The sequence below is a fragment of the Phocoena sinus genome, chromosome 12 (genome assembly GCF_008692025.1).
Source record: "Phocoena sinus isolate mPhoSin1 chromosome 12, mPhoSin1.pri, whole genome shotgun sequence".
NCBI classification, from domain to species: domain Eukaryota; kingdom Metazoa; phylum Chordata; class Mammalia; order Artiodactyla; family Phocoenidae; genus Phocoena; species Phocoena sinus.
In genome coordinates, this window is record NC_045774.1 from 75,656,464 (window position 1) to 75,680,747 (window position 24,284).

The 24,284-nt window shown below is 38.0% G+C and overlaps 1 protein-coding gene across 5 annotated transcripts in view; it reads right to left on the reverse strand.

Annotated features, from left to right (window-relative positions):
* BCKDHB (branched chain keto acid dehydrogenase E1 subunit beta) overlaps positions 1 to 24,284 on the reverse strand; it is a 295,144-nt gene that overhangs the window by 224,648 nt on the left and 46,212 nt on the right. For all 5 annotated transcript variants that reach the window (XR_004352541.1, XM_032651314.1, XM_032651313.1 and 2 more), the window contains exons 4-6: positions 19,704 to 19,837; positions 19,327 to 19,482; positions 16,788 to 16,896 (exon numbers count right to left, since the gene is read on the reverse strand). Coding sequence is in view for 4 of the 5 variants with exons in the window: in XM_032651314.1 (XP_032507205.1) it covers positions 16,788 to 16,896; positions 19,327 to 19,482; positions 19,704 to 19,837 (399 nt within the window). In the remaining variant the exon portion in view is untranslated. The remainder of the gene's footprint in view (positions 1 to 16,787; positions 16,897 to 19,326; positions 19,483 to 19,703; positions 19,838 to 24,284) is intronic.

A 24,284-nucleotide genomic window follows, 5' to 3' on the forward strand; every position in this document is an offset into this window, starting at 1 on the left:
CAACCAACAGATACAAAAATCACAAGAATGATTCCTCTCCCTTCTGGAAACCATTTTGGACCAATTATTCCTGAAACTGGTTGCTCGTTGGCTGCCCTCTCTTGCTAAATCTCTAAGAAATCCTATACCCCACTCTCTCTCCTGAATTAGAACACTCTTTCTGAGTGTGCTCGTGGCTCAACATTCTAAATAAAGGCTTAGGCTTATGGTGTTCATATTAAAATAAATTATTGAAGCTTTATAAATAATAACTATAGAAACATCTCTTCATATGCTACTATCATTTATTAAGCATTTGTTATGTGTCAGGCATTATTCTAAATATTTTATAGGTTTTTAAATATTTAATCAAATGATACTGCAAAGAAAAGTTTATGCTACTAAATTTGAAAATCCAGAGAGAATATATGATATTACAAAAAGATATAGATGACCAATATTTACTCAAGAATAGAATAGATAGTAGACCAACAACCAGAAACGATACTGAAAAGGAAGTAAAAGATGTCCCACACCAGAAACAGACAGTTTTATAAGCAAATTATCTTAAACCTTATAGAACAGATAATATCTAGTTATTCAATCTGGTCTGAAGCACAGAAAATAAAGCAGCCCAGTTCATTCTACAAGGAAGGATAAACTACAGACCAATATTACATATAAATATATATTCATGTTCACACATACAAGAAAGAAAACTATCGTCTAACTTTATATATGAACATAAAGGTCTTTTTTAGAATCTTCTAATTGAATCCAGCAATAAGTTGAAAGAGTAATGCATCATGATCAAGTAGAATTTATCCCAGGAATACAAGAATTACTCAACATTAGGAAATATGTTAAAGAAATTCACATCATCAAGACATGAAAGAAGAAAGATCACATAATCCTCTCATCAGACAGCTAAAAAGAATTTGATAAAATTTAACACCTTGGGAGAAATGGGAGGAAGGGGCCCGTGACTTAGAAATAAAGAGTACCGAATGGGTTCCAAGTTAAGAAAGGATGAGACATTTAAGAAGTACAAACTATTATGTATAAAATAAGCTGCAAGGATATATTGCACGGCACAGGGAATATAGCCAATATTTTATAACTTTAAATGGAGTATAACCTTTAGACTGTGAATCACTATACTGTACATCTGTAACTTATATAATATTGTATATCAACTATACTTCAATAAAATTTTTTAAAAGGATGAGACAGTTCTAATAAAGAAAAAAGAAATGTCTCATCAATTATTGGGAAAAAAAAGAACTATAACTATCATTAGCTATAGAGGATAAGATTTTCTGCCTAGAACATCTAAGATAACTAACTGAAATATCATTAGAGAATTGAGTAAGGTCTCCAAATGCCAATACTAACATACAAAATCAATAGCTTTCTATATACCAGTAATAACCAATTAGAAATATGTAATGGAAAAATATCCTATCCGTAATAGCAAAAAAAAAAAAAAAATATATATATATATATGAAAAACCTAGTAATAACCCTAACAACAAAATGTGCCAAACCTAATGGAAATATCTACACAATTTATTCATGAACATAAAAAGTGTGAATAAATGGAGACAACCATGTTCTTGGAAAAGAAGAATCATTAGAGTTAAGATGTAAAGAATAGGGAAAAAATGTTCTAATGTTTTCTGCCCACTTAAGAAAAAAAAACTTTAGGGACTTCCCTGGTGGCACAGTGGTTAGGGATCCACCTACCAATGCAGGGGACCTGGGTTCGAGCCCTGGTCTGGGAAGATCCCAGATGCCGCAGAGCAGCTAAGCCCATGCGCCACAACTACTGAGCCTGTGCACTAGAGCACTAGAGGCCGTTCTCTGCAACAAGAGAAGCCACCGCAATGAGAAGCCTGTGCACCACAACTAAGAGTTGTCCCCACTCGCCACAACTACAAAAAGCCCACACAGCAATGAAGACCCAACACAGCCAAAAATAAATAAATTTATTTAAAAAAATTTTTTAAACCATGTATATTTTTCCAAATAATTTATCTTTGGAAACAAACATAAATATTTCCAAATAAGAGGATAAATGCTGCTCTCAATGACAACCAGCCTATGGGTATAGATGTAATTGTGACATTTACCAAAAGGTAACATTAAACTGTTGAGATCCAGTTCTTTCAAGGGGGACTTCTAATAAACAGACTAAAAAGACATTTTTTATAACAGAATACAGAAAATAAGTTTGAAAAATATAAGAATAGGCAAAATTCTGATACACAAGAGAATAAAAATGCAAGGCTTTTATTCTTAGTATCCCCAACTTAAATGTCTTACAAAAATTTCAGCTTTCAGGCTATAAATAGTTATATATTGAATCTTGTCTCCCCACAATATCTGTGTCAGTAATACTCGATCCTTCTAATTTTTCACTAGCTGCCATTTGGAGACTTGCAGTGTCTGCCTTAATCAATTATTTATCACTTGGAGCTTAATCAAAGAATATAAGAGGCTTACAGAAAATAAGAATAAAATTAAGAAATATAGGTTTTAAAGTTTATACTACAAAAAACAGAGGCTTATAATTTTCTCCTTCCACATGCCCAAATATATATATATAGGGATGTTTACCTCAACACTGTTTTGAATGGGCAGAAATTTAGAGACAACTTGACAATCCATAGTAGGAAAAAAAATAAATTATGGTACACCCCAAGAAACTTTATAAGGTAAAAATCAGCTAAATTTTTGTGAACTGACACTGAAAATGTATCCAAAATAAATTGGTAAGAAAAGCAAGTTACAGAATGGTTATAACATGCTTATTTTTATTATTTGTGTATATATGTTCGGTATATTCACATATTTGTATAAATGTAAATGCATGGAAAAAGATTTGCAAAGTTGCAGAACAATGTTTATAGTATGATCTTACATAACTCTGTTTATATGTAAGTGTGTTCTATACATTCACATATATATAAAGATAAATGCATAGAAAAAGGTCTGAGGAAGGGAGTTGGGTAGTTGGGTAGGGAAAAAGGAACTTTCACTTTTTATTCTATACACATTCTATAGCTTTGTGATAATTGAACTTTTTACAAAGAGTGCATGATTCATGATATTAAATTTTATTAAACACAACCAAAAAAATACATCACTCTTTATCATGTAGTATAAACTCAGGCATTAAGAATATATCCAGTTGGATTAAGCCAATGATGAAAAATAGACATCTGTTTAATGTCCAAAATTATCCTGAAAAGTGAATGAACAGGGCTTCCCTAGTGGCGCAGTCGTTAACAATCTGCCTGTCAATGCAGGGGACACAGGTTCGAGCCCTGGTCCAGGAAGATCCCACATGTCACGGAGCAACTAAGCCCGTGCGCCGCAACTACTGAGCCTGTGCTCTAGAGCCCGCGAGCCACAACTACTGAACCCGTGTGCCACAACTACTGAAGCCCACGTGCCTAGAGCCTGTGCTCCACAACAAGAGAAGCCACCGCAATGATAAGCCTGTGCACCTCAATGAAGAGTAGCCCCCGCTTGCTGCAATTAGAGAAAGCCCATGCGCAGCAACGAAGACCCAACACAACCAAAAATAAATAAATTAAATAAATAAATTTTAAAAAAGAAGTGAATTAACAATATAAAGAATGTGCCAAAGTATAAGAAAATTCCATAGGGTTCTATTCCATGAATATTTCAACTTATCAGGTCAATCACAGAAGATACATAAACAAATTCAAAGGTAATCTTGCACTTCAAGTTGCAAACCTTCTGATTCTTCCTGCTACTCAATACTAGATCAAGGCCTTCTCACCACAAAATAGAATAATAATCTATTCACTGCATTCCATGCTCATTTTAAATTTACAATAAGTGCTGCTCCAGAAGGTTAAGACTGAAGTCTATGTGAACAATTCATACAGTAGAAACAAATATGAAATTAAAAAACATGAAAGGTAAAAGGTCACTTATAATCAAATAAATGAAAACTGAAATAAATTGACAGTAATAAAATGTTTAAACTTGTAGATTAAAGTCTAGCAGTATGTAAAACAAAAAGTCAACAGGAGTCAGGGGATGGATTTATGAGCTCCTTCCATCATCGCTTTTGTACTTTTCAGGAGTTTCAACAAACACATATGAAAGCTTGAAAAATAGCCATAATCCTTTAACCTGTATCCACACCCTTTGCACTGTGACTTTGCAGTTGTTCCCATGAAGAGATGGAATCTCTTTGCCCTCCTTCTGAACTTGGGCTGGTGTTGTGACTTGCTTCAGCCAACACACTCTAGCAGAAGAGGCTGTGTGCCAGCTCCTAGCCTATGACTCAAGAGCCTCACATGCTTGTGCTTGGTCCCTTGTGACATGTGCTTCTACCGTGTGAACAAGTCCAAGCTAACCTGCTGGAGGATGAGAGACAGGAAGACCAAAGATCATCCATCACAGCTCCAGATACATGAGATAGCCCAACTAAGATCAGCAAATCCAACCCACACTTGACTTGCAACTCATGGCAGACCTATGATGGAGCCCAGGTGAAACCTGAACTATCCAGGTGAGTTCAGCCTGTATCACTGGCCTGTACGTGAGCTGTACAGAAAGTTGATTTAAGCCAGTAAGTGGCTTGTTAAGCATCAAAGCTTGCCAGTAGAACATGCAATACCTTTATAATGAGAAAAATTAATCTTTTTTAAGAAAGTAATGTGAGGCATTGCTAACCACTTAACTATAATGTTGTTTACACTGAAATATTAAAGTATCTTATTTTCAATAGGTATATATCTTTTTAATTGAAAAAAAAGAAGAAAACTAAAGTACCTCAACAGGGTAATTAAATTCCTTTTTTTCAATAGGTGTATATCTTTTTAATTGAAAAAAAAAGAAAACTAAAGTACCTCAACAGGGTAATTAAATTCCTTTGGAGTTCCAAGTTGCATTTAGCAAACCTTAATGCTGCCGTCATATATACAGTTAAATAGCTGATATAAAAATAGATATTTTCATCACATGTTAAAGAAATGATAGAACTAAGTTATCCTTGGAAGGCACATCAACCACCAGGAGCACTGACTGAGAACTTTCACTGTGCCAGTATCGTTACATCTACTCATTTCATCTTTAAGTCAACTTGATAAGATAGGTATTATCATTCTCATTGTACAGCTGAGAAAACTAAAACAGAGAGGTTAAGCAGCTTGCCAAAAGTCACCTAACTAGTAAGTAGTGGAGTCAGTACTTCAAACTCAGTCAGACTGGTTCCAAAATCTACAATCTTAACCACTTTAATTGACGGCCCCAAGAGTCGACAGTCTGGGAAAAAGAGAAACCAGACTGACCACCTAATGTGTCTGAACATAAAGAAAACACAAGATTACGTTGAGGAGATTAAGTACTATATTAGTAACGGAAACATGAGCAATCAAGCAAATGAAAAGAGAAGGAAGAGAAAAAAGCATTTCAGAGAAAACAGAGTTGTATACCAAAGTGGAAATAAAAGAATGCATTTTTTTTGGCTCAGTTGTGAATCACACCAATGGAACCGCTAAGTAACGATCTGACCCAAAATTACACTATAACTCTATAGAGATATTTTTTAAAGTTTGGATATTGTGAGAGGAGGAATGGCACATGCTGGGGGAAAGAAGTTTAATTAAAAATAGCTAAATTCTAGTAAGAAGTTAAAATAATAATGCCTAAAATTGTAAAAAGCAGTGTAAGCAAATTAGTTATAAATATGATGATATATTATAAGAAACTACTAGAAATGATTGCCTGTGGGGAGAGAAGCATGAATTTGGTAAAGGCTGAGGTACGGAACTATTATTTTTGGTTACATTATTTGCTTTTTCAGGTTCTGTGTATCATTTTAATTTAAAAGCTAGCAAATCTAACATGAATTTTCTCTCCTTACTGGATGGAACTTAATTCTCGTCAGTGAGCATGCCGTTCTAGCTCGCACAAAAATAATGCATTAATGATGCCCACCCAAAAAAATTTAAAATAGAAAATACGAAATCGTTTTCTGTGTACACTGATATTTGGCAAAAATATTTTTAAAGTCTTCTACCACTCAAAAACTACTTAAAGCAATTTTCTTCTCTTCAGAATGTATGAATTCATATATAATTCATGTATTTGCTAAAAAAAATAAAACAGAACGAAAAAACCCTCAATATCCTTATGACCTATTTTTGCCTAAAAGAGTAGAGTAAATTCAGGAAATAAGGCAGCAAAGGCTTTTAGTCTTACTTCTCACTAGAAGAACCACAGATGAAAGCCATATTTACTTCAGTATCACTGATGTCCTGAATCATTCAATTATAAAATCAAAAAGTTCAAAAGACATACAGGAACAGCTTCTCCACAAGACGCCTACATCTGATAATGTCACTGACTCATTCTTTTTGAATCATAACTAGTTTGTACATTTTTGACACTGTCTAGATTGCTCTTCCTTATCTACCTTTTCTAAATATCCCTCTGCCACTTTTAAAAAGTTTAATTGCATTTACTTATTTATTTATTTTTATATTTTATTTATTTTTGGCTGCATTGGGTCTTCGCCGCTGTGCGGGCTTTCTCTAGTCGCAGCTAGTGGGGGCTACTCTTCACTGCTGTGCGCAGGCCTCTCACTGCAGTGGCCTCTCCCATTGCGAAGCACGGGCTCTAGGCACACGGGCCTCAGTAGTTGTGGCACGCGGGCTCGGTAGTTGTGGCTCGCGGGTTCCAGAGCGCAGGCTCAGCAGCTGTGGCACACGGGCCCAGTCGCTCCACAGCATGTGGGATCCTCCTGGACCAGGGCTCGAACCCGTGTCCTCTGCATTGGCAGGTGGATTCCCAACCACTGAGCCACCAGGGAAGTCCCTAATTGCATTTAAATGTCATCATTAGAATAAGCGATCCAGAAGTAGTATTTAGTTACTTTATCTTTCTAAATTTAGAAGGTACAAGTTTTATATCTATTGTATATTTGAGGTAAGCAGAAACGAAATTTGAGAAAATTGCTGTGTAAAGAATGGATGATTGACCTCTTTTTACTTTCATCTTTGTAGTTTGTAAAGTGAATGGCTGAACTGAAGAAATCCTTTCTAAATGTTGTAGACTAGACAAAGAGGAGAGTGCCCACAGCACAGATATTTGAACATAGAACAGTATATGGGGACCAGGTCCAAAAATGAGGGGTCAGATAGGTCGAGAAGAGCTGTGACAGGGACAAATGATTTCACCCTCTCTCTCTGAAATGCAGATAGACTACATTTCTCAGCTGCCGTTGCCTCTAGCTGGGGACATAAGACTAAGTCCCTTAATGATAGCACAGAGCAAAGGCTCCCAAACCCCACCTGTGGCCACAATGTACTGTGTCATGTGGTTTTTATACCTTTCTAAGAAGAAAATTAATCCTATGCCAATGGAGAAGTTAACGCAGTCAGTACATGGTCAAACTTTGGACTATATACTACAGGAGGGATTCACTGCCTTAATGAATGGCTATTGATAGCATGTATTTCCACTCAATTACAAAATGGATCATTTTAATTCTGCAGGATTTTTTTTTTAAGTAGCATATTTCTTGGCATGAAACTAGGACACTGGAGCAAATTGTTTCATTGATGCCCTCCACTCAACAGTGTTTAAATAGGATGCAAAATAGGGTAACCTTAGAAAGAAGGCTGCCTCTGGGGTCAGAACATCTTGGTTTAAAACCTAACTCTATCACTCATTCCTCTGTGAGCACGTTTCTTAAACTGTCTCAACTTCAGTTTCAGGATAATACCACCTGGCAGAGGTTTTGTGACAATTAAATGGAACCACCTGTGCCATACATACCCAATACCTGACTCTAGACTGTCTGGGTTTGAATCCTGTTTGTGTGGATTTGGGCAAGTTGTTTAACTTCTCTAATCCTCAGGTTCCTCATGGATAAAGTAGCGATAGTAACAGAATTCCTGGCAAGGCTGTTGTATTGAATGAAATAGTCCATTGGCCTATACAATATAGTGCTGTGTCTAGTACAGAAGCGTTAAAAAAAAGTGCAGGGCTTCCCTGGTGGCTCAGTGGTTGAGAGTCTGCCTGCTGATGCTGGGGACACGGGTTCGTGCCCCGGTCCGGGAAGATCCCACATGAGCCATGGCCGCTGAGCCTGCGCGTCCGGAGCCTGTGCTCCGAAACGGGAGAGGCCACAACAGTGAGAGGCCCGATCATACCGCAAAAAAAAAAAAAAAATGTGCATGAACACTAGGCAAATACACACATGGATTATCTCACTTAATCCTCTCAACTTTATGAAGTAATAAGTACTATTATAAACACATGGGCATCCTGCTTTAGCATTAGGACAAAAGTAGCATTTATATCAAGCTACGAAAGGCTGCCATTTATTTTGCTAATCCAACAGGGGAACAAGATGACAGATTAGATTCGTCAAGGTTACCTGTTTTATCAGCGAAAGACAGAAGACTGAAACACAAAGGAGGTTCAACTTATAATGAGATTAAAGAGAAGGACCTGGGGGAAACTCCTTAGTCAAATTAAGATTCAAGAAATAAGGAACCGGGCTTCCCTGGTGGCACAGTGGTTAAGAATCCGCCTGCTAATGCAGGGGACACAGGCTTGAGACCTGGTCCGGGAAGATCCCACACACCGCGGAGCAACTAAGCCCATGCGCCACAACTACTGAGCCTGCGTGACACAACTACTGAAGCCCATGTGCCTAGAGCCTGTGCTCCGCAACAAGAGAAGCCACCGCAATGAGAAGCCTGCCCACCACGAGGAAGAGTAGCCCCTGCTGGCCACAACTAGAGAAATCCCACACGCAACAACAAAGAGCCAACGCAGCCAAAAATAAATAAAAGAAATAAAAAAAAAAAAAAAGAAAGAAAGAAGGAACCCAGAGAACCTTAGGAACTAAGGTTAGGAACTAAGAATGGGAATGGCGAGGATTTCCACTTTGGGTGTCTATTTCTCTCCCTTCCTCTCGTCCACAGCGAACATGTATGCTTGACCTTGCAGCTAGCGGGGGCTACTTCTCTTCTACTAGAGACCATCGTTTACCAAGTGGCAGGGGACGTGGCTGCAGTCCCATGTCACCCCAGACAAACCGCCCGCAGAAAGTGCAGCCTTGTCTCCACATAGAAAGTCCCAGAAAAGAAGTCAGAATAGCTGGGCTGGAGCCACAGAGCCGTTCCCCGAGATGATGGAGGTCAGATAAGACAGCTGGCAGCCCCTTCAGAACCAAATGGAGTGGACTCAGAACAGTGCCCATGGGAGGACTGTGCCCCACAAAGAAAATAAAGGACTTATAATAGATGCTGAAAAATTAACTACTGGGAGAGAGCTGTGCACACAACCTCAAGCTAAAGCCTTGGGTAACTGTGACTATAACGGAACCAGTCTTGAACAGGATTTAGTGATATAAACGATATAGGTAAAAATTATACGTTAGGAGAAAATTCACCTTTGAGTTAGCAAGTTACCTTTTTTTGGATGCCTAATACTTTAGCTTCCTAAGGAACTCCTTACCTAGTATCCTTTAAATACTTTACTGCAGGAATCAAGGAGAGAATACAATTCCAGACTTGGGAAAATACCATCTTAATGAGGTTGCTGGAGGGGAAAATAGGTAATAGCTGAGGCTTCCCTGAAATATTTCCAACTGCATCAATCTAGTTCTGATTGTAAAGAGTGGCAACTGCTAGGGAATTACTTTTCTGTCAGTAAAATTCTATTAAGGAGCATTATTAGGAATCGCGCTCAACTCTGTTCCTTAGATATATTTACACTTTCTCACTGTCCCTTCATACTGAACATCTTTCCTATTTTCCTACTCTTCGTTTCTCTAGACTACATTCTGGTAAATTTTTTTGACCTTGTCTTCTAGTTTACCAGTTCTTCCTTTCTCTGTTTATAATTTCTGGTTAAACCAGAGATTTTTTTTCTTTCATTTATTATTTCTCTTTACTAAACACTCCATTCTGTTCTTCAGGTTTGCTTGTCTACTGCTTATATTCTCAAGCGCCTCCTTTTTTGATGTGACGCCTACTTTTCTGCAGTGTCTATATGCTGGTTCTAATATCCGAAGTCTTGAGGGGCCTGTATCTTCCTTTCCTTGTCCTTACTCAAGGGGACTCTATCTTCTTTGTGGAACTCTACCTGTAGGACTATTCTGAGGCCTGACTTGAAGTGACTCCAGAGAGGATTTTGTTACCTCCTGACAGCTCTCTTGGGCTCCAACAACCTGGAACCACTTAAATTAAATTACCTGCTTAAGAGTTTTCACACCACACTTATGGCCACATATTGAAATTGTAATCCTGTGTAAGGGTCATATTGTGATCGGAATTCTTAGAGATTTCTTCTTTTCTCTCCACCAGCATAAAGTCAAGACAGGTAATATTTCTTCCTGCCACTTCTGTACTTCACACCGTGGATGTGACACGTGGAGTCCCACCTTTAAGCAAGGGCTCCTAGTACATTCTCTACCTAAAGTAGGTCCTGGACTTTGTCTCCTGTCCCCACTGTTCCATGGAGTCATCAGAGCAAAAGCTCAATGTTTCCAGGACCAGGCAAATACCTTTTGGAAGATTTGGGCATTCACTTCTATCCCAGGGTTCTGAGGTTCACTTATTTCAAGACTCCAGAGTCCTAACTTCCAAGCCAGCTCCATACACATTTAAAATAAACAAACAGGGGTGGGATGAATTAGGAGATGGGAATTGACATATATACACTACTATGTATAAAAGAGATAACTAATGAGAACCTACTGTATAGCACAGAGAACTCTACTCAATGTTCTGTGGTGACCTAAATGGGAAGGAAACACGAAAAAGAGGGTCTATATGTATACGTAGAGCTGATTCACTTTGCTGTACAGCAGAAAGTAACACAACATTGTAAAGCAACTATACTCCAATAAAAATTAATAAACACACACACACACACACACACACACACACACACACGTACACACCTTTTATTGCAGGGTATCTACCACTCCTCCATTACTACCAGACAAAGAAATCTTACTCTACACTTACTCTTGACCCCTCCCTCTTCTTTCCCCTTCTTAAATTTACTTAGACACAAATATTTCATACAATCTAACAAATTTCTAACCCATCTTTGTCTGCTAATTAAGCCCCCACCATTTCTTGGACAGGCTGTTCAAACAGCCTCCTAGCTGTTTGAAGCATCTCCTATCAAAGCAATCTTTTTCTCACACTAAGCCTTGGCGGTGGTGAGAGATGGACGGAAGTTCCAGACTGCCCCCTGGGCTCTAATCCATCCAAGCAGGTTCTAGTTTGTCCTGGCTCTACCTTGCTTCATGTCCATCTTCCCTTCCCAACAGTCTGTCCTGCAAACTTCAAGACACAGCACCAAACACAGAAACAACAACCTTTCATGGACTATTTAGCTTCTACAACTGCATATATTGTATATAAATATAATACCTTCTAGTGTTTTGCTTCTGATCAAACCCTGACTGACAGAGCAGTATACAGAGATCTGTCTCACTTCTTTAAAGACCTGCAGCGTAATCCATCAAAAGAATGTAGTTTAATTTACTCAACCAAGCCCAAATCCCCTAGTGATGGACGAATGGGTTATTTCCAGTCCTTGTTCTTAAAAACAGTGCCATAATGAACAGTAACATTTTCTCAGACTTTTTTCAGTGTATCTCTGAAATAGATTCCTAGAAGTAGACTATGAGCCAAACCATATTATTCCTAAGAGTTCTATCCCCTCCTTAAAATGTGTAACTTCTGGGCTTCCCTGGTGGCGCAGTGGTTGAGAGTCCGCCTGCCGATGCAGGGGACGCGGGTTCGTGCCCTGGTCCGGGAAGATCCCACATGCCGCCGAGCGGTTGGGCCCGTGAGCCATGGTTGCTGAACCTGCACGTCCGGAGCCTGTGCTCCGCAACGGGAGAGGCCACAACAGTGAGAGGCCTGCGTACCTCAAAAAAAACATAAAATAATTTAAAAAATAAAAAATATATAAAAATTTTAAAATGTGTAACTTCTTTTGGAAACCACGCAAGCAACTGTGACAGAGATTGGTAGTTGTCAATATGTGTCTCCCATCACTGTGTAACAATAAAATTTTTAGTCTTTAGCCTAGTACCCAACTACTTTTTTTTTTTTTTTTAAGATGTTGGAGGTAGGAGTTTTACTAATTTTTTATTTTTGCTGTGTTGGGTCTTCGTTTCTGTGTGAGGGCTTTCTCTAGTTGTGGCAAGCGGGGGCCACTCTTCATTGCGTTGCGCGGGCCTCTCACTATCGCGGCCTCACTTGTTGTGGAGCACAGGCTCCAGACGCGCAGGCTCGGTAGCTGTGGCTCACAGGCTTAGTTGCTCCGCAGCATGTGGGATCCTCCCAGACCAGGGCTCAAACCTGTGTCCCCTGCATTAGCAGGCAGATTCTCAACCACTGCGCCACCAGGGAAGCCCCCAACTACTTTTTCAGCCTCCCTTGTGGCGAGGTGTGGCCCTGTGATTAAGTTCTGGCCAATGAGATGTAAGTAGATTTAATATGTGCAACTTCCAAGTCATTCTTTAAAGAGAAGATGACTCCCTTTCCCCTTCCACCTCCCTTTCCCCTTCCACCTCCCTCACCCCTTCCTGGTGGCTGGAATGTATATGTGATGTTGGGAGTGGAGCATCCATCTGGGACCATGTTGAAGACAACAGAGAAACCAGACAGAAGGTCCCTGGTACCTTAATGACTAAGGCACCACTGCATTGCCAACCAGGATGTTTATGTGAGAGAAAGATAAATTTCCATTGCACTTAAGGTCTTATAATGGGTTTTATTGTTAGCCTAGTTTTTTGAAATTGGATAACTCATGACTATATCTATGTATTTAAGATACTATTCCATAAATAAAATGAGGACTTAAATGCATAGATTTTATAAACATTGCCTTAGGCTACTTAAAAGTTAGCTTTTATGGCCTTCCTTATACTTGACCATGTTGCATTTAGTTAAGATTACTGGATAATTAACCTAAATGAGCTATTATGCAATAAACACAACTCCCATTTTTACAAGTAATTATCAGCATCGTGTTTGTAATATAAGAATATACATCTATATTTATTACTCTGTGAATTTTCCCAACATGAACTTTTAAAAAAAAATTTAAATGTAAAGGTTCACATCTTTAGTCTCCTCTGTTTTGACTATTCCCAAATGTATGCTAGAAATTCAAGATGAATGAATGTCAGAAAAAAAGTCAGTCTATTTGAATGGATAAAGAAAATGTGGTACATATACACAATGTAATATTACGCAGCCATAAAAAGGAACGAAATTGGGTCATTTGTAGAGACGTGGATGGACCTAGAGACTGTTACACAGAGTGAAGTAAGTCACAAAGAGAAAGAGCAAATAACGTTCATTAATGCATATATGTGGAATCTAGAAAAATGATACAGATGAACCGGTTTGCAAGGCAGAAATAGAGACACAGATGTAGAGAACACATGTATGGACAGCAAGGGGGAAAGGGGGGCATGGGATGAATTGGGATTGACATATATACACTAATATGTATAAAATAGATAACTAATGAGAACCTGCTGTATAGCACAGGGAACTCCACTTCACTGTACAATAGAAACTAACACAACATTGTAAAACAACTATACCCCAATTAAAAAAAAATTAAAGTCAGTCTGTTAAGTTAGTGTTTATGGATACAAGTCTTCCTATTATTACCACTTAGAAATTATCAGGCTACTCCGATCTTTTAAATGAATCTAAAGCACCTTCTTTTATTTATTGGACTCTGTCAATACAGAAACGTCTTCCACAAAGCACAATAATCCAGATTATTGAATCAAAATACGCCGTTCCATTTTACATCATTCCAAACAACTTTAATTTTGGAGTTTCCTCCACCAGTGCAAAGCAGATCTGAGAGATGAACAGACAGAGCTAGAGAAAAGGGGGCTGCATGTAGGCAGCAACTAACTGCAGAATCAGCGTGAGGACGTTCAGAGCCCCTGTTCACATCCCCGTCCCCACAAAAGAGCAGAAACCAAAATATGGTCAGCTGCAAGATACGGATTTGAACCAGAGGCCAAGGCTACGAAAACTATGGGTTAAAAGAAGATGTGGCACATATATACAATGGAATATGACTCAGCCATAAAAAGAAACGAAATTGAGCTATTTGTAATGAGGTGGATAGACCTAGAGTCTGTCATACAGAGTGAAGCAAGTCAGAAAGAGAAAGACAGATACCGTATGCTAACACATATATATGGAATTTAAGAAAATAAAATGTCATGAAGAACCTACGGGTGAGACAGGAATAAAGACACAGACCTACCAGAGAATGGACTTGAGGATATGGAGAGGGGGAAGGGTAAGCTGTGACAAAGTGAGTGGCATGGACATACCTACGCTACCAGATGTAAAATAGATAGCTAGTGGGAAGCAGCCGCATAGCACAGGTAGATCAGCTCGGTGCTTTGTGACCGCTTGGAGGGGTGGGATGGAAGGGTGAGAGGGAGGGAGAGGCGAGAGGGAAGAGATATGGGAACATATGTATAACTGATTCACTTTGTTATAAAGCAGAAACTAACACACCATTGTATAGCAATTATGCTCCAATAAAAAAAAAAGCATCCTGAATTCTACATAAGAACCAAGAATTATAAAAAATAAATGGAGATAGTTATTGCTTTAGAACTGACGTTATGCACTGGTTCTCAAAAGTTAGTATGAGTCAGAAGCACCTGGAAGGCTGTGAAGACAGAATGAGCTGAGCCGTCCCCAGGGGTTCTGATTCAGTAGGTCTTGAACTGACTGAGGCCTGACAGCCTGCATTTCTCATAAGCTCCCACAGTGCTTCTGCTGCTGGCACAGGGATCAAGCTTGATAACCACCTGGAGAACACTCCTATAAAGATTTCAGTGGCTAACTCTTTTCCAAGCCTACTTTCTTCGGCAGAGAAATTCTCTAGCTATGAAATAAACTCTTTTTTAGTCTTTACTGGGACAAGAAAAGATTCAGTTAAGAATCCCTGAAATGACACATAAACAATCACAGGGAAAAAGCTGAAAAACTTTTGAGCCTCGATCCTCATCAGGGTCTTTCATAATCTCTCCCAGGGTCAAACCTACAACAAATTTCTCAAGCTCATTCTCTTAGCAGGAATTCTATAACATTAAACATTTCCCTCACTAATCCTGATATCAAAATCCAGAGCAAAGTGAATAGTACTTTTCCAAATGTTACTTAGTCTCCATTTATTAAAAACTGGGGGAAAAAAAAAAACTGTATTAATTGATTAGCTTGAATTGGTTGGCCTTACAAAGATAATACTTATAGGGTATTCATAGTAATTAGAAATCAAATAGCTACTCAGTATATAACATTGGTGTTTTCCTTTTCACCTCAAGATTATAAATTCTTTTGTTATTTTTTATTCCATAATGGGATATAGATAACTACAGAGTTCCCCCAAAACGTAGAGATTCAATTTAAAGTATGCTTAAATGAAGAGCAACTGGAACTCTGATAAATTTCCCGCAGAAATGCAAAATGGCGTAACCACTTAGAAAAAGTGTTCAGTAGATTCTTATAACATTCAATCTGCTCTGACACATCACTTCTATTCCTGGATGTTTATCGCCAAAAAAAAAAAGAAAGAAAGAAAGAAACAGTATGTTCACAAAAACACTCGTGTAAGAATGTCTCTAGCAGCCTTGTACAAAATAGGCAAAAACTGAAAACAATGATGATCATTTGTCCATCAACAGGGAAAGGGATAAACTGTGATATATTCACACAATGGAAATGCTACTCAGCAATGAAAAAGGAATAAACCACTGATACAAGCAACAATATGAATGAATCTTAAAACCATTAGGCTGAGCAAAAGAAGGCAAACACAAAAGAATATATACAGCGCTGTATGACTTATATGAGGGCCCAAAGTATATGCAACTACTCCATGCTGAAAGCAATCAGAAAGTGGCTAAGTTTGGGGGAGGAAGAATGGATTGGCAGAGAAGAGGCAGGAAGGAGCTTCCTGGAGCAATGAAAGTTTTCCAGTCTTGTTTTACATAGTAGTTACGTGGATGTAGAGGACTGTCAAATCTATCCAACTGAACACTTACAATCTCTGCATATGTATTTAAATGTACGTAATTCACATCACAATAAAACAAAATGTTTTAAGCCTAACTATTCGAGGAAAAGAATGGTTTGCCAAAGCACCCTGAATTTGAAATAAAATACACTTTAGGCAGAATAAACAGTTTGATGTTTAAAAGACCATTATGGCTGATAAAGAAGCAATGATAGATGAGTGTTTACAGAATTATGATTCTGAGCTAGAAAGAGGGTGATCAAACATTTCAGTTTGCCTTAGACACTCATCCCAGTGTAGACCTGATGTTACAAAACTAATAGTGCTCCCTTCACTATCAAAGGAATCCTAATTTAGATGAAGACCTACAAGGACACTTTAGCTAAAAGGACATTTGATATTATTTAGTACCTTTTCCACTCAACCCACATCTACTTAGCATCTACTATGTAGCCAAACATAATCCCTACTTTCTTGCTACCACTCACATTGCTTCCCTGTTTCCAAAATTAAAATTTAAATAGCTAGATGGATTTTCTCTAAAGTTAACTTAAAATATACAGCTGAGGACAAACTAAATATAGAAGACAACAGAATTTTTTTTTCTACAGGGAAATATAAATCAAGCTTATGAAAGAAAAATTACAATTTTGAGCTATGCAAAACAAAATGTATAAAGATGTTCATAAATATAAAATAAAGGAAAAATTTACCTGCTGCCCTGTAAAGTATTTTAGGTTCAAAAAATATACAAGGATTTTTATCCTCTATGCATGACAAAAGAAGTCCCTTGGCCTGGAAAGGGCTTCTGGGTATAACCACCTGCAAAAACAGATTTTTTTTTAAGACAAGTTCAGTGAAAATGAATCCCAGTAAACTCACATATAAGGGTTGATACTTAAATAACCAATTGTTACTAATTAAATATAGAAATCTTGTATTTTTAGACTAATTACCATTTGTCATAAAATTCACATATTGTCCAAAATGATCCCATTTGTTCCACAAACATTTATCAGATGCCCACCATATTCTGGTAATTAAGATACTGCTATTCTCTCAAGGAGTTAAACTGGCATATACATAAAAAATAAAAGGAAACCACAAAGAGCACTCATCGAAACAAAAAAGTAAATTTGTCAATATCTTCCTGTATTTACTTATAAAGAAATCTTTTCTACTAATATCCAACTGGTACTTTTCAAAGGCACGCAACTCTCTTCTCCAATTTTAAGATGCCAAAATCTCCTCCTTTCCCATGAAAAAATCTGGCCTTCATTTTCTAAGTGGAAAAATAATCCACTGAACTTTATGATCCAGGTAATATAATGTGCAGTTACTGCAAAGCTAAAAGAAAAGTGTGGACGTTGCACATTTCCAGTTGGGGAAAGGGCTCAGGACCTTCTTGAGAATGAGACTGATAATGAGGAAGATGATGGTAATAACAGCAGGTAGCATACGTGTTAACTGTTGATTAATCCACTATGTGGATTAATTCATGTTCATAGCAACCCCACGAAGTAGCAATTATTATTTTCCCCAATTTAGAACTAGAGACTGAGGCTTAAAGAGAGACAAGCAGCCTGCCCAAGGTTACCTCGATTGCTAAAGCAAGGATTCTTGCCTGTTCTGACTGACCAAGCTCTTAATTTCTACACCATTTTGCCTCAAATCACAAACTCTTGTCCAGTTTAATGACTGTTAAATAACTACATAAAGATGTTATTACATAGGAAGAGTTATCATTAAAATAAACCTGAATGTATCACAAAGACTCAAATAAGATTCCTTGAAGCAAACTATATTTGGCTTTCAAAATCATTTTTATACCATTTTATTGAAGAAGTTTTATTTAAAAAATAAAATAACACAAATCTCACTATTTTCCGAAAAGAGACTGTTAAATACATTGCTCATCACAGCACACAATGTCTTTATCTTATGTTCCTATTTTAGATTTTATTCATCTGCTTTCTTCATGTATTTATTTTTAGCCTTTTGTACTATATGTATATTCTCATTTGGGATAAAATAAAAGAGAAAGCATGGGGGGAGAGAGGTAGGGGTGAGAGAAAAGAACTGCTCTTAAAAATACTGGGTAACATCATAAATATTAAATGTGAATCAATCTTCAGCTCAAGCACAAAAATAACTTGCCTCAAATGTGGTTTTTGTCCCAACCTACCATTTCTAGCTTACATTGAAAAATTATGCAACTACTTAACTACAAAATTTTACAACTTTGATCTGGTAGAAAAAAACAATAAAACATAGACATATTTACAAATGACTCATGTTATCAAAAACCAGACATAAAGCTCTGGGTAGAAATATCTATGAGTTTTTATATTGATTCCCTGGAAGGCTCTTCAGAAAATAGAAAAGAAGATAATGTAAAAAATTAAGACATAAAATAAGCAAAAAATATATATTTTTTTAAATCAAAAGATCCAAGCTGTTGTGGAAGACCTAAGATTTTTGTGGAAGGCTGCAAAAGGGAGATGCTTCAAAATGAATTGCTTGAGCAAGTATTACGTTACCCTGGACTGGAAAACATACCTAGGTAACCAAGTCTTCTGTCGGTCTATTTAAAAGTAAGAAATAGACTAAAAGCAAAATTTTATTCCTGTGACTTTGAGGTAAATATGCACTAAGCAGTAGATTTATTAAAATTACTCCAGAATCAACTGTTAAGTGAGAAAGCCCCATGAGAAAGAAACCAAGCTTCCTGCTCAAATGGAATTTGCAAGTAAGGCCTTTTTGCTGAACAAATCTGTGAAACTTGCCAAAGACTGATAGGAATGTATAACTTGACAAATGTAGGAATGTATAACTTGATTGATAGGAATGTATAACTGTCAGTTTCATTTTTCATGTCTTGGTAATATATGTTATTTTGATAAATAAAGATGATTTCTATCACAAAAAAAAAAAAAACAAAAAGAAAGAAAGAAGGAGAGCTTTGAAAGAGATGGAAGATAAACTATGTTCTCGGTTTTATTATTTGAAGTCTATGAAATTCACATTGGGGTAAAGCCAGTGCTGCTTCAAGGAAAATATTCTATAAACCTGGATGTTGGCTGCTTAATCTAAATGAAATAAAAGCTCTCTTTCTTGAAAACAATTAAGTTCACATAAATTCCAAAAATCCTGATTGCTTTTCTCTAGATAACCATATGAGCTAATATTAATCGAATGAACCAAAACAGAAACATCAAATGGAGAGCAAATAAAGTACATAAGTGAGAATACCTTGATTCCTGGGCAGTGGGCAAAAAAAGCTTCAGGACTCTGGGAATGGTAGAGAGCCCCATGGCCGACACAGCCCCAAGGGGACCGGATGGTGAGGCTTCCACAATTAAAAAGATCCCCAGAGCGATAGCGATACTTAGCGGCTTCATTAACAATCTGAGGGGGAAAGAGAGAACGGACATGTCACAATGAGTCCCTTTTTCCCATCCATTTTCATAAGTCATTTTATTTGATCTTTAAATATATGTCCATAACAAAATAGCTCAAAGGTAACAAAAAGTTCCTAAGATAGGGGTTGGGAGAGTGGAGATAATTCTTTAATACTTCACTGACTTCCCTTAGAAAGGCTCGATTATGGTAAAATGCAATCTTCTTACCTGATCAAAAGCAGGGAAAATATAATCTGCAAACTGAATTTCCGCAATGGCGGTAGCACCAGTGACTGCAATTCCAATTCCAAATCCAACAATTCCTTGTTCACACAATGGGGTGTTAAAAACTCTATCTTTACCTACAAAAGAAATGAAAGTCATCTTAATGTGACAAAAGAGAGTAATGTAATGCACAATACAACTGAAAATTCACTGAGCTAATAATGGTGAGGTAGAAGAAAAAAGCATAGAATATATGGATGAAACAGAAAAGAAATAGTACGATGGTTGGTTTCAATGCAAACATAGTAATTATATTAACTCTAAATAATCTAAATATCCTAATTAAAAGAAAGATTGTAACACTGGGATACAAGAAACCAAAACCTAACTACTGAAAAAAAAAGAAAAAACACTCAAAAGATAAATGTAAAGAAAAGGAAGGAAAAAACACACAATGGAAAACCTAACCAAAAGAAGTTGATGTCACTACGTTAATAGCAGACAAAGTAGACTTTAAGGGAAAAGGCATTACCAGAGATAAAGAGGGAAAATTCATACTGTTAAAGGGTTCAATTCATAAGGAGGATATAATTCCAAATTTATAGTCATCTAATAACACAAGCTCCAAATAAACAGAAAAAATTAACAGAATTAAGAGGATAAATAGATAAAATTCCCAATATAGTAGGAGATTTTCATGTACCAGTCTCACTGACAGGAAAGGCACACCAAAATAAAAAGTTAAGGGCTTCCCTGGTGGAGCAGTGGTTGAGAGTCCGCCTGCCGTTACAGGGGACACGGGTTCGTGCCCCGGTCCAGGAGGATCCCACGTGCCGTGGAGCGGCTGGGCCCGTGAGCCATGGCCGCTAAGCCTGCGCGGCCGGAGCCTGTGCTCCGCAACGGGAGAGGCCACAGCAGTGAGAGGCCCGTGTACCGCAAAAAATAAATAAATAAATAAATAAAAAGTTTAAAACTATTGAACATTTGAACATGATTAACAAACATAACCTAATTGACATACTACACCCAAGAACTAAGAATACAAATTCTTTTCAAGTAAACAGAGAACACTGACACTAATGACCACAGAGTGGGCTATACATCCAACCAACAACTTCCAAAGGATTAAAATCCTACATAGTATATTCCCAGACCATGGTGGAATTAAGCTAGAAATCAATAGTAAAGTTTTAAAAAAATATCTGCACCCCCACGTTCACTGCAGCATTATTTACAACAGCCAAGATATGGAGGAAGCAACTTGAGTGTCCATCAATGGATGAATGGATAAAGAAGATGTGATAGATACATGGATAGATAGAGAGAGAGATAGACACACATACACACACACACACACACACACACACACACACAAAATGGAATATTACTCAGCCATAACAAAGAATGAAATCTTGCCATTTGCAACATGGATGGACCTAAAGGGTATTATGCTAGGTGAAATAAGTCAGACAGAGAAAGACAAATACCGTGTGATTTTACTCATATGTATAATCTGAAAAAAAAAAAGAAAGAAATAAAACCAAAACACCAGGCTCATAGGTACGGAGAACAGGTTGCTGGTTGCCAGAGTGGGTAGGAGGGTTGGGGAATGGGTGAAGGTGGTCAAAAGCTACAAACTTCCAGTTATAAAACAAATCAGTCATGTAATGTACAGCACGGTGGCTATGGTTAATAATACTGTATTGCATAGTTGAAAGTTTCTAAGAGAGTAGATCTGAAAAGTTCTCATCACAAGAAAAAATTTTTTAACTACGTGAGGTGACAGAGGTTAACTAGACTTATAGTGGTGATCATTTCACAAAGTATATAAATACCCACTTATGTTGTACACCTAAAACTAATATGTCAGTTATGCCTCAAAAAAAATTGTTTTAAGCCTTGTGTTAGGAAAGAAAACTTTAAATATACGTCTAAATAACCCATGTCTCAGAGAAGAAATTATAATGGAAATTAGAAAGTATCTTGCACTGAATGATAATGAAAAAACTATGTGTCACAACTTATTGAAGTTCCCATTTCAGTAATGGCAGAGTAGCTTTTGTCACACTAGCCCTCCCACATCTAATGATTACAAATCTGGACAGAATATAACAACTACTTAAAGGTGTCAGAGAACCGAAAAGCAGGTCTGAACAGAAGGAGACTTGACCCTTGAAAGAAAGGAAGCACATGCAGGACGGGCCCCACCTTTATTAGGCTTGTTCCCAGTGGGGGACTCCCCAGGCTGACATGAGACAGCTAGAACTCAGACACACAGACTCAGTCCTGTTGACCTGAGGTGTCAGGGAATGGAGTCTGGGGCTGCCAGTGGCTGGAACCTGAGACACTAAGTCCCTCAAAACAGGGCACTCCATGGGGGCCCCCCAAAACCTGTGCATACACTCTGCTCAAACCCTCGGCTGACCCCGTGCCTGCCGCAGATGACAAGAGCTGGGACCCACCGGGCTGATCAGAGATGTCAGCCGTACCCACTGAAGACTTTTAGACACTCTTCCAATGAAAGCGTCTTGATAAACACCTTAGGTTTTCCATTAATTCGCAGGATATGTTATTAGCATACAACTCAATTCTCACTTGAAATTTTACCACCTCTCAACCAGTATCAGCATTTCATGAAAAATTCTCATTTCAGGGAGCTGGATGGACACAAGCAGTGGCCACAGTCTGGCCAGGGGATGAAAAGTATGGGGACCAATCAGGATTCGTGTTTAGTTTGTCATCATGATCTGGGACTACCTTCTGAAATTGTGACCCCCATCCCTCATCGGTTTCCTATCTGACTGCAAGTAGCTTGATAACTGCTGAAGATCTACACTTCCATTAGACCAAGAACAATTCACTGGTAGAAAATGAACACAGATTCCAGCTGCCACCTGTGGAATCCACATCCCTGAATACCGCAAGCACCGTAACCAGATGAGCAGGGTTCCTATCTATTCTTTGCTACATCAAGTGCCCGGATTCAGATATTTTTCATCTCAATAAACATAGCCTTTTTTGCTGCTAGAAGGCAAAAGTTGAGTTTCTCAGAACTCTTACTCCAAAACAATAAAAATCTGTTTCTTAAAAAAATTAAAACAAATAAAAAAACAAATAAAAAGAAGAAAAGCAAGTATAAAATTTTTTAAAATCTGTTTCTATTTTCTCCCAAACAGGTCATGATTGAGGGTAAGAGTACAAATAAAATGCACAATACTGATAACTTCCTTTACTTTGGAATGCAATTAACCTAACATAAAGTTCATACACATAGTATCCCAATGGGTGGATAAATACATACAGGGATTACGCTATGAGTTAAGACAGATCTGGGTTTAAGTGCTATCACCTCAAGTTACTAAACTCCCTGTGGCTCAGTTTCATATCTGTAACAGACCAATCATGATACTGAAAAGACAAAAATAATTCATACATGTATTCAAATGTTTACAAAGTACCTAATATTGCCTAGATGCTATTCTAGATGCAGAGGATACAGCAGCAAAGAAAGCCCAAAAAAATCCTATCCTCATGGAACTTAGATTCTGGTCGGGGAAAACAGACAATAAAAACAAAATAAATGAGTAAAATACATAGCGTATTAGATGATGACAAGAGCTGCAGAGAACAGTAACACAGGGAGTAAGTGATCAGGGGAGAGGAAGTGGAACTCCTGTGGCTTTAAACAGGGAGATAGGGGAGGCACCACTGAGAGGTGACATTTAAAGGAAAAGTTGAAGGAAGTGAGGAAATGTACCGTGAGTACATCCCAGGGCATCAGTGTTCTGGACAGAGGGACCAGCAAGTGCAAAAGTCCTGGGGTATAAATATGTTTAGCACTTCAGAGGAAAGGTACGAAGACCAGAGTGCCTGGTATGGAGTAAGAGAAATAGTGGTAAGAGATGAAGCTGAAGAGTTAAAAGGATGGGCTGGGGCAGTGGCACAGGTCAGACGAGGCCTCGGGGGGATCACTGTAAACAGTCTGACTTTGACTGTGAGAATGAGTGAGTCAGTAAGTAGGTGAGTGAGACAGGAAGCCATGGAGCAAAGTCACACCATCCTCCAAGTTGCATTTCAGCAGGATCCCTCTGGCTGGTATTTGGTGAACAGCCTGTAAATAGGCAAATGTGGACACAGCAAGACTGATGACAGGATGCTGCAATCATCCCAGTAAGAGATGATAAGAGCCTCCAGATATAGTCTAAAGATAGCGTCAGAAGGATTTACCGAGGAAAGGGAAAGGGATGTGGAGTATGAGTCAGAGAAACGCTAAGGATGATTCAGTGGCTTTTGGCTTGAGTAGCCTGAGGAGAGAGTTACCACTGCCCAAGGAAGGGAAAACTAGGAAGCAGCATGTTGGAATGAGAAACCAGGAGCCCGGTTGTGGAGATGTTACATTTGAGATGCCTTCAGACATTAAGGTAAAGCCACTCATTAGACTGTTGGATATATGAGTTGAAAGTCTTCAGCATGAAGATTGCATTAAAAAAACGTGATTGGATGAGATTCCCAAGTACATTTAAGTGGGTACCTAGAGAAAGGAGAGACCCAGTGTTAAAAAGACATGAAAGATAATCAGCAAAG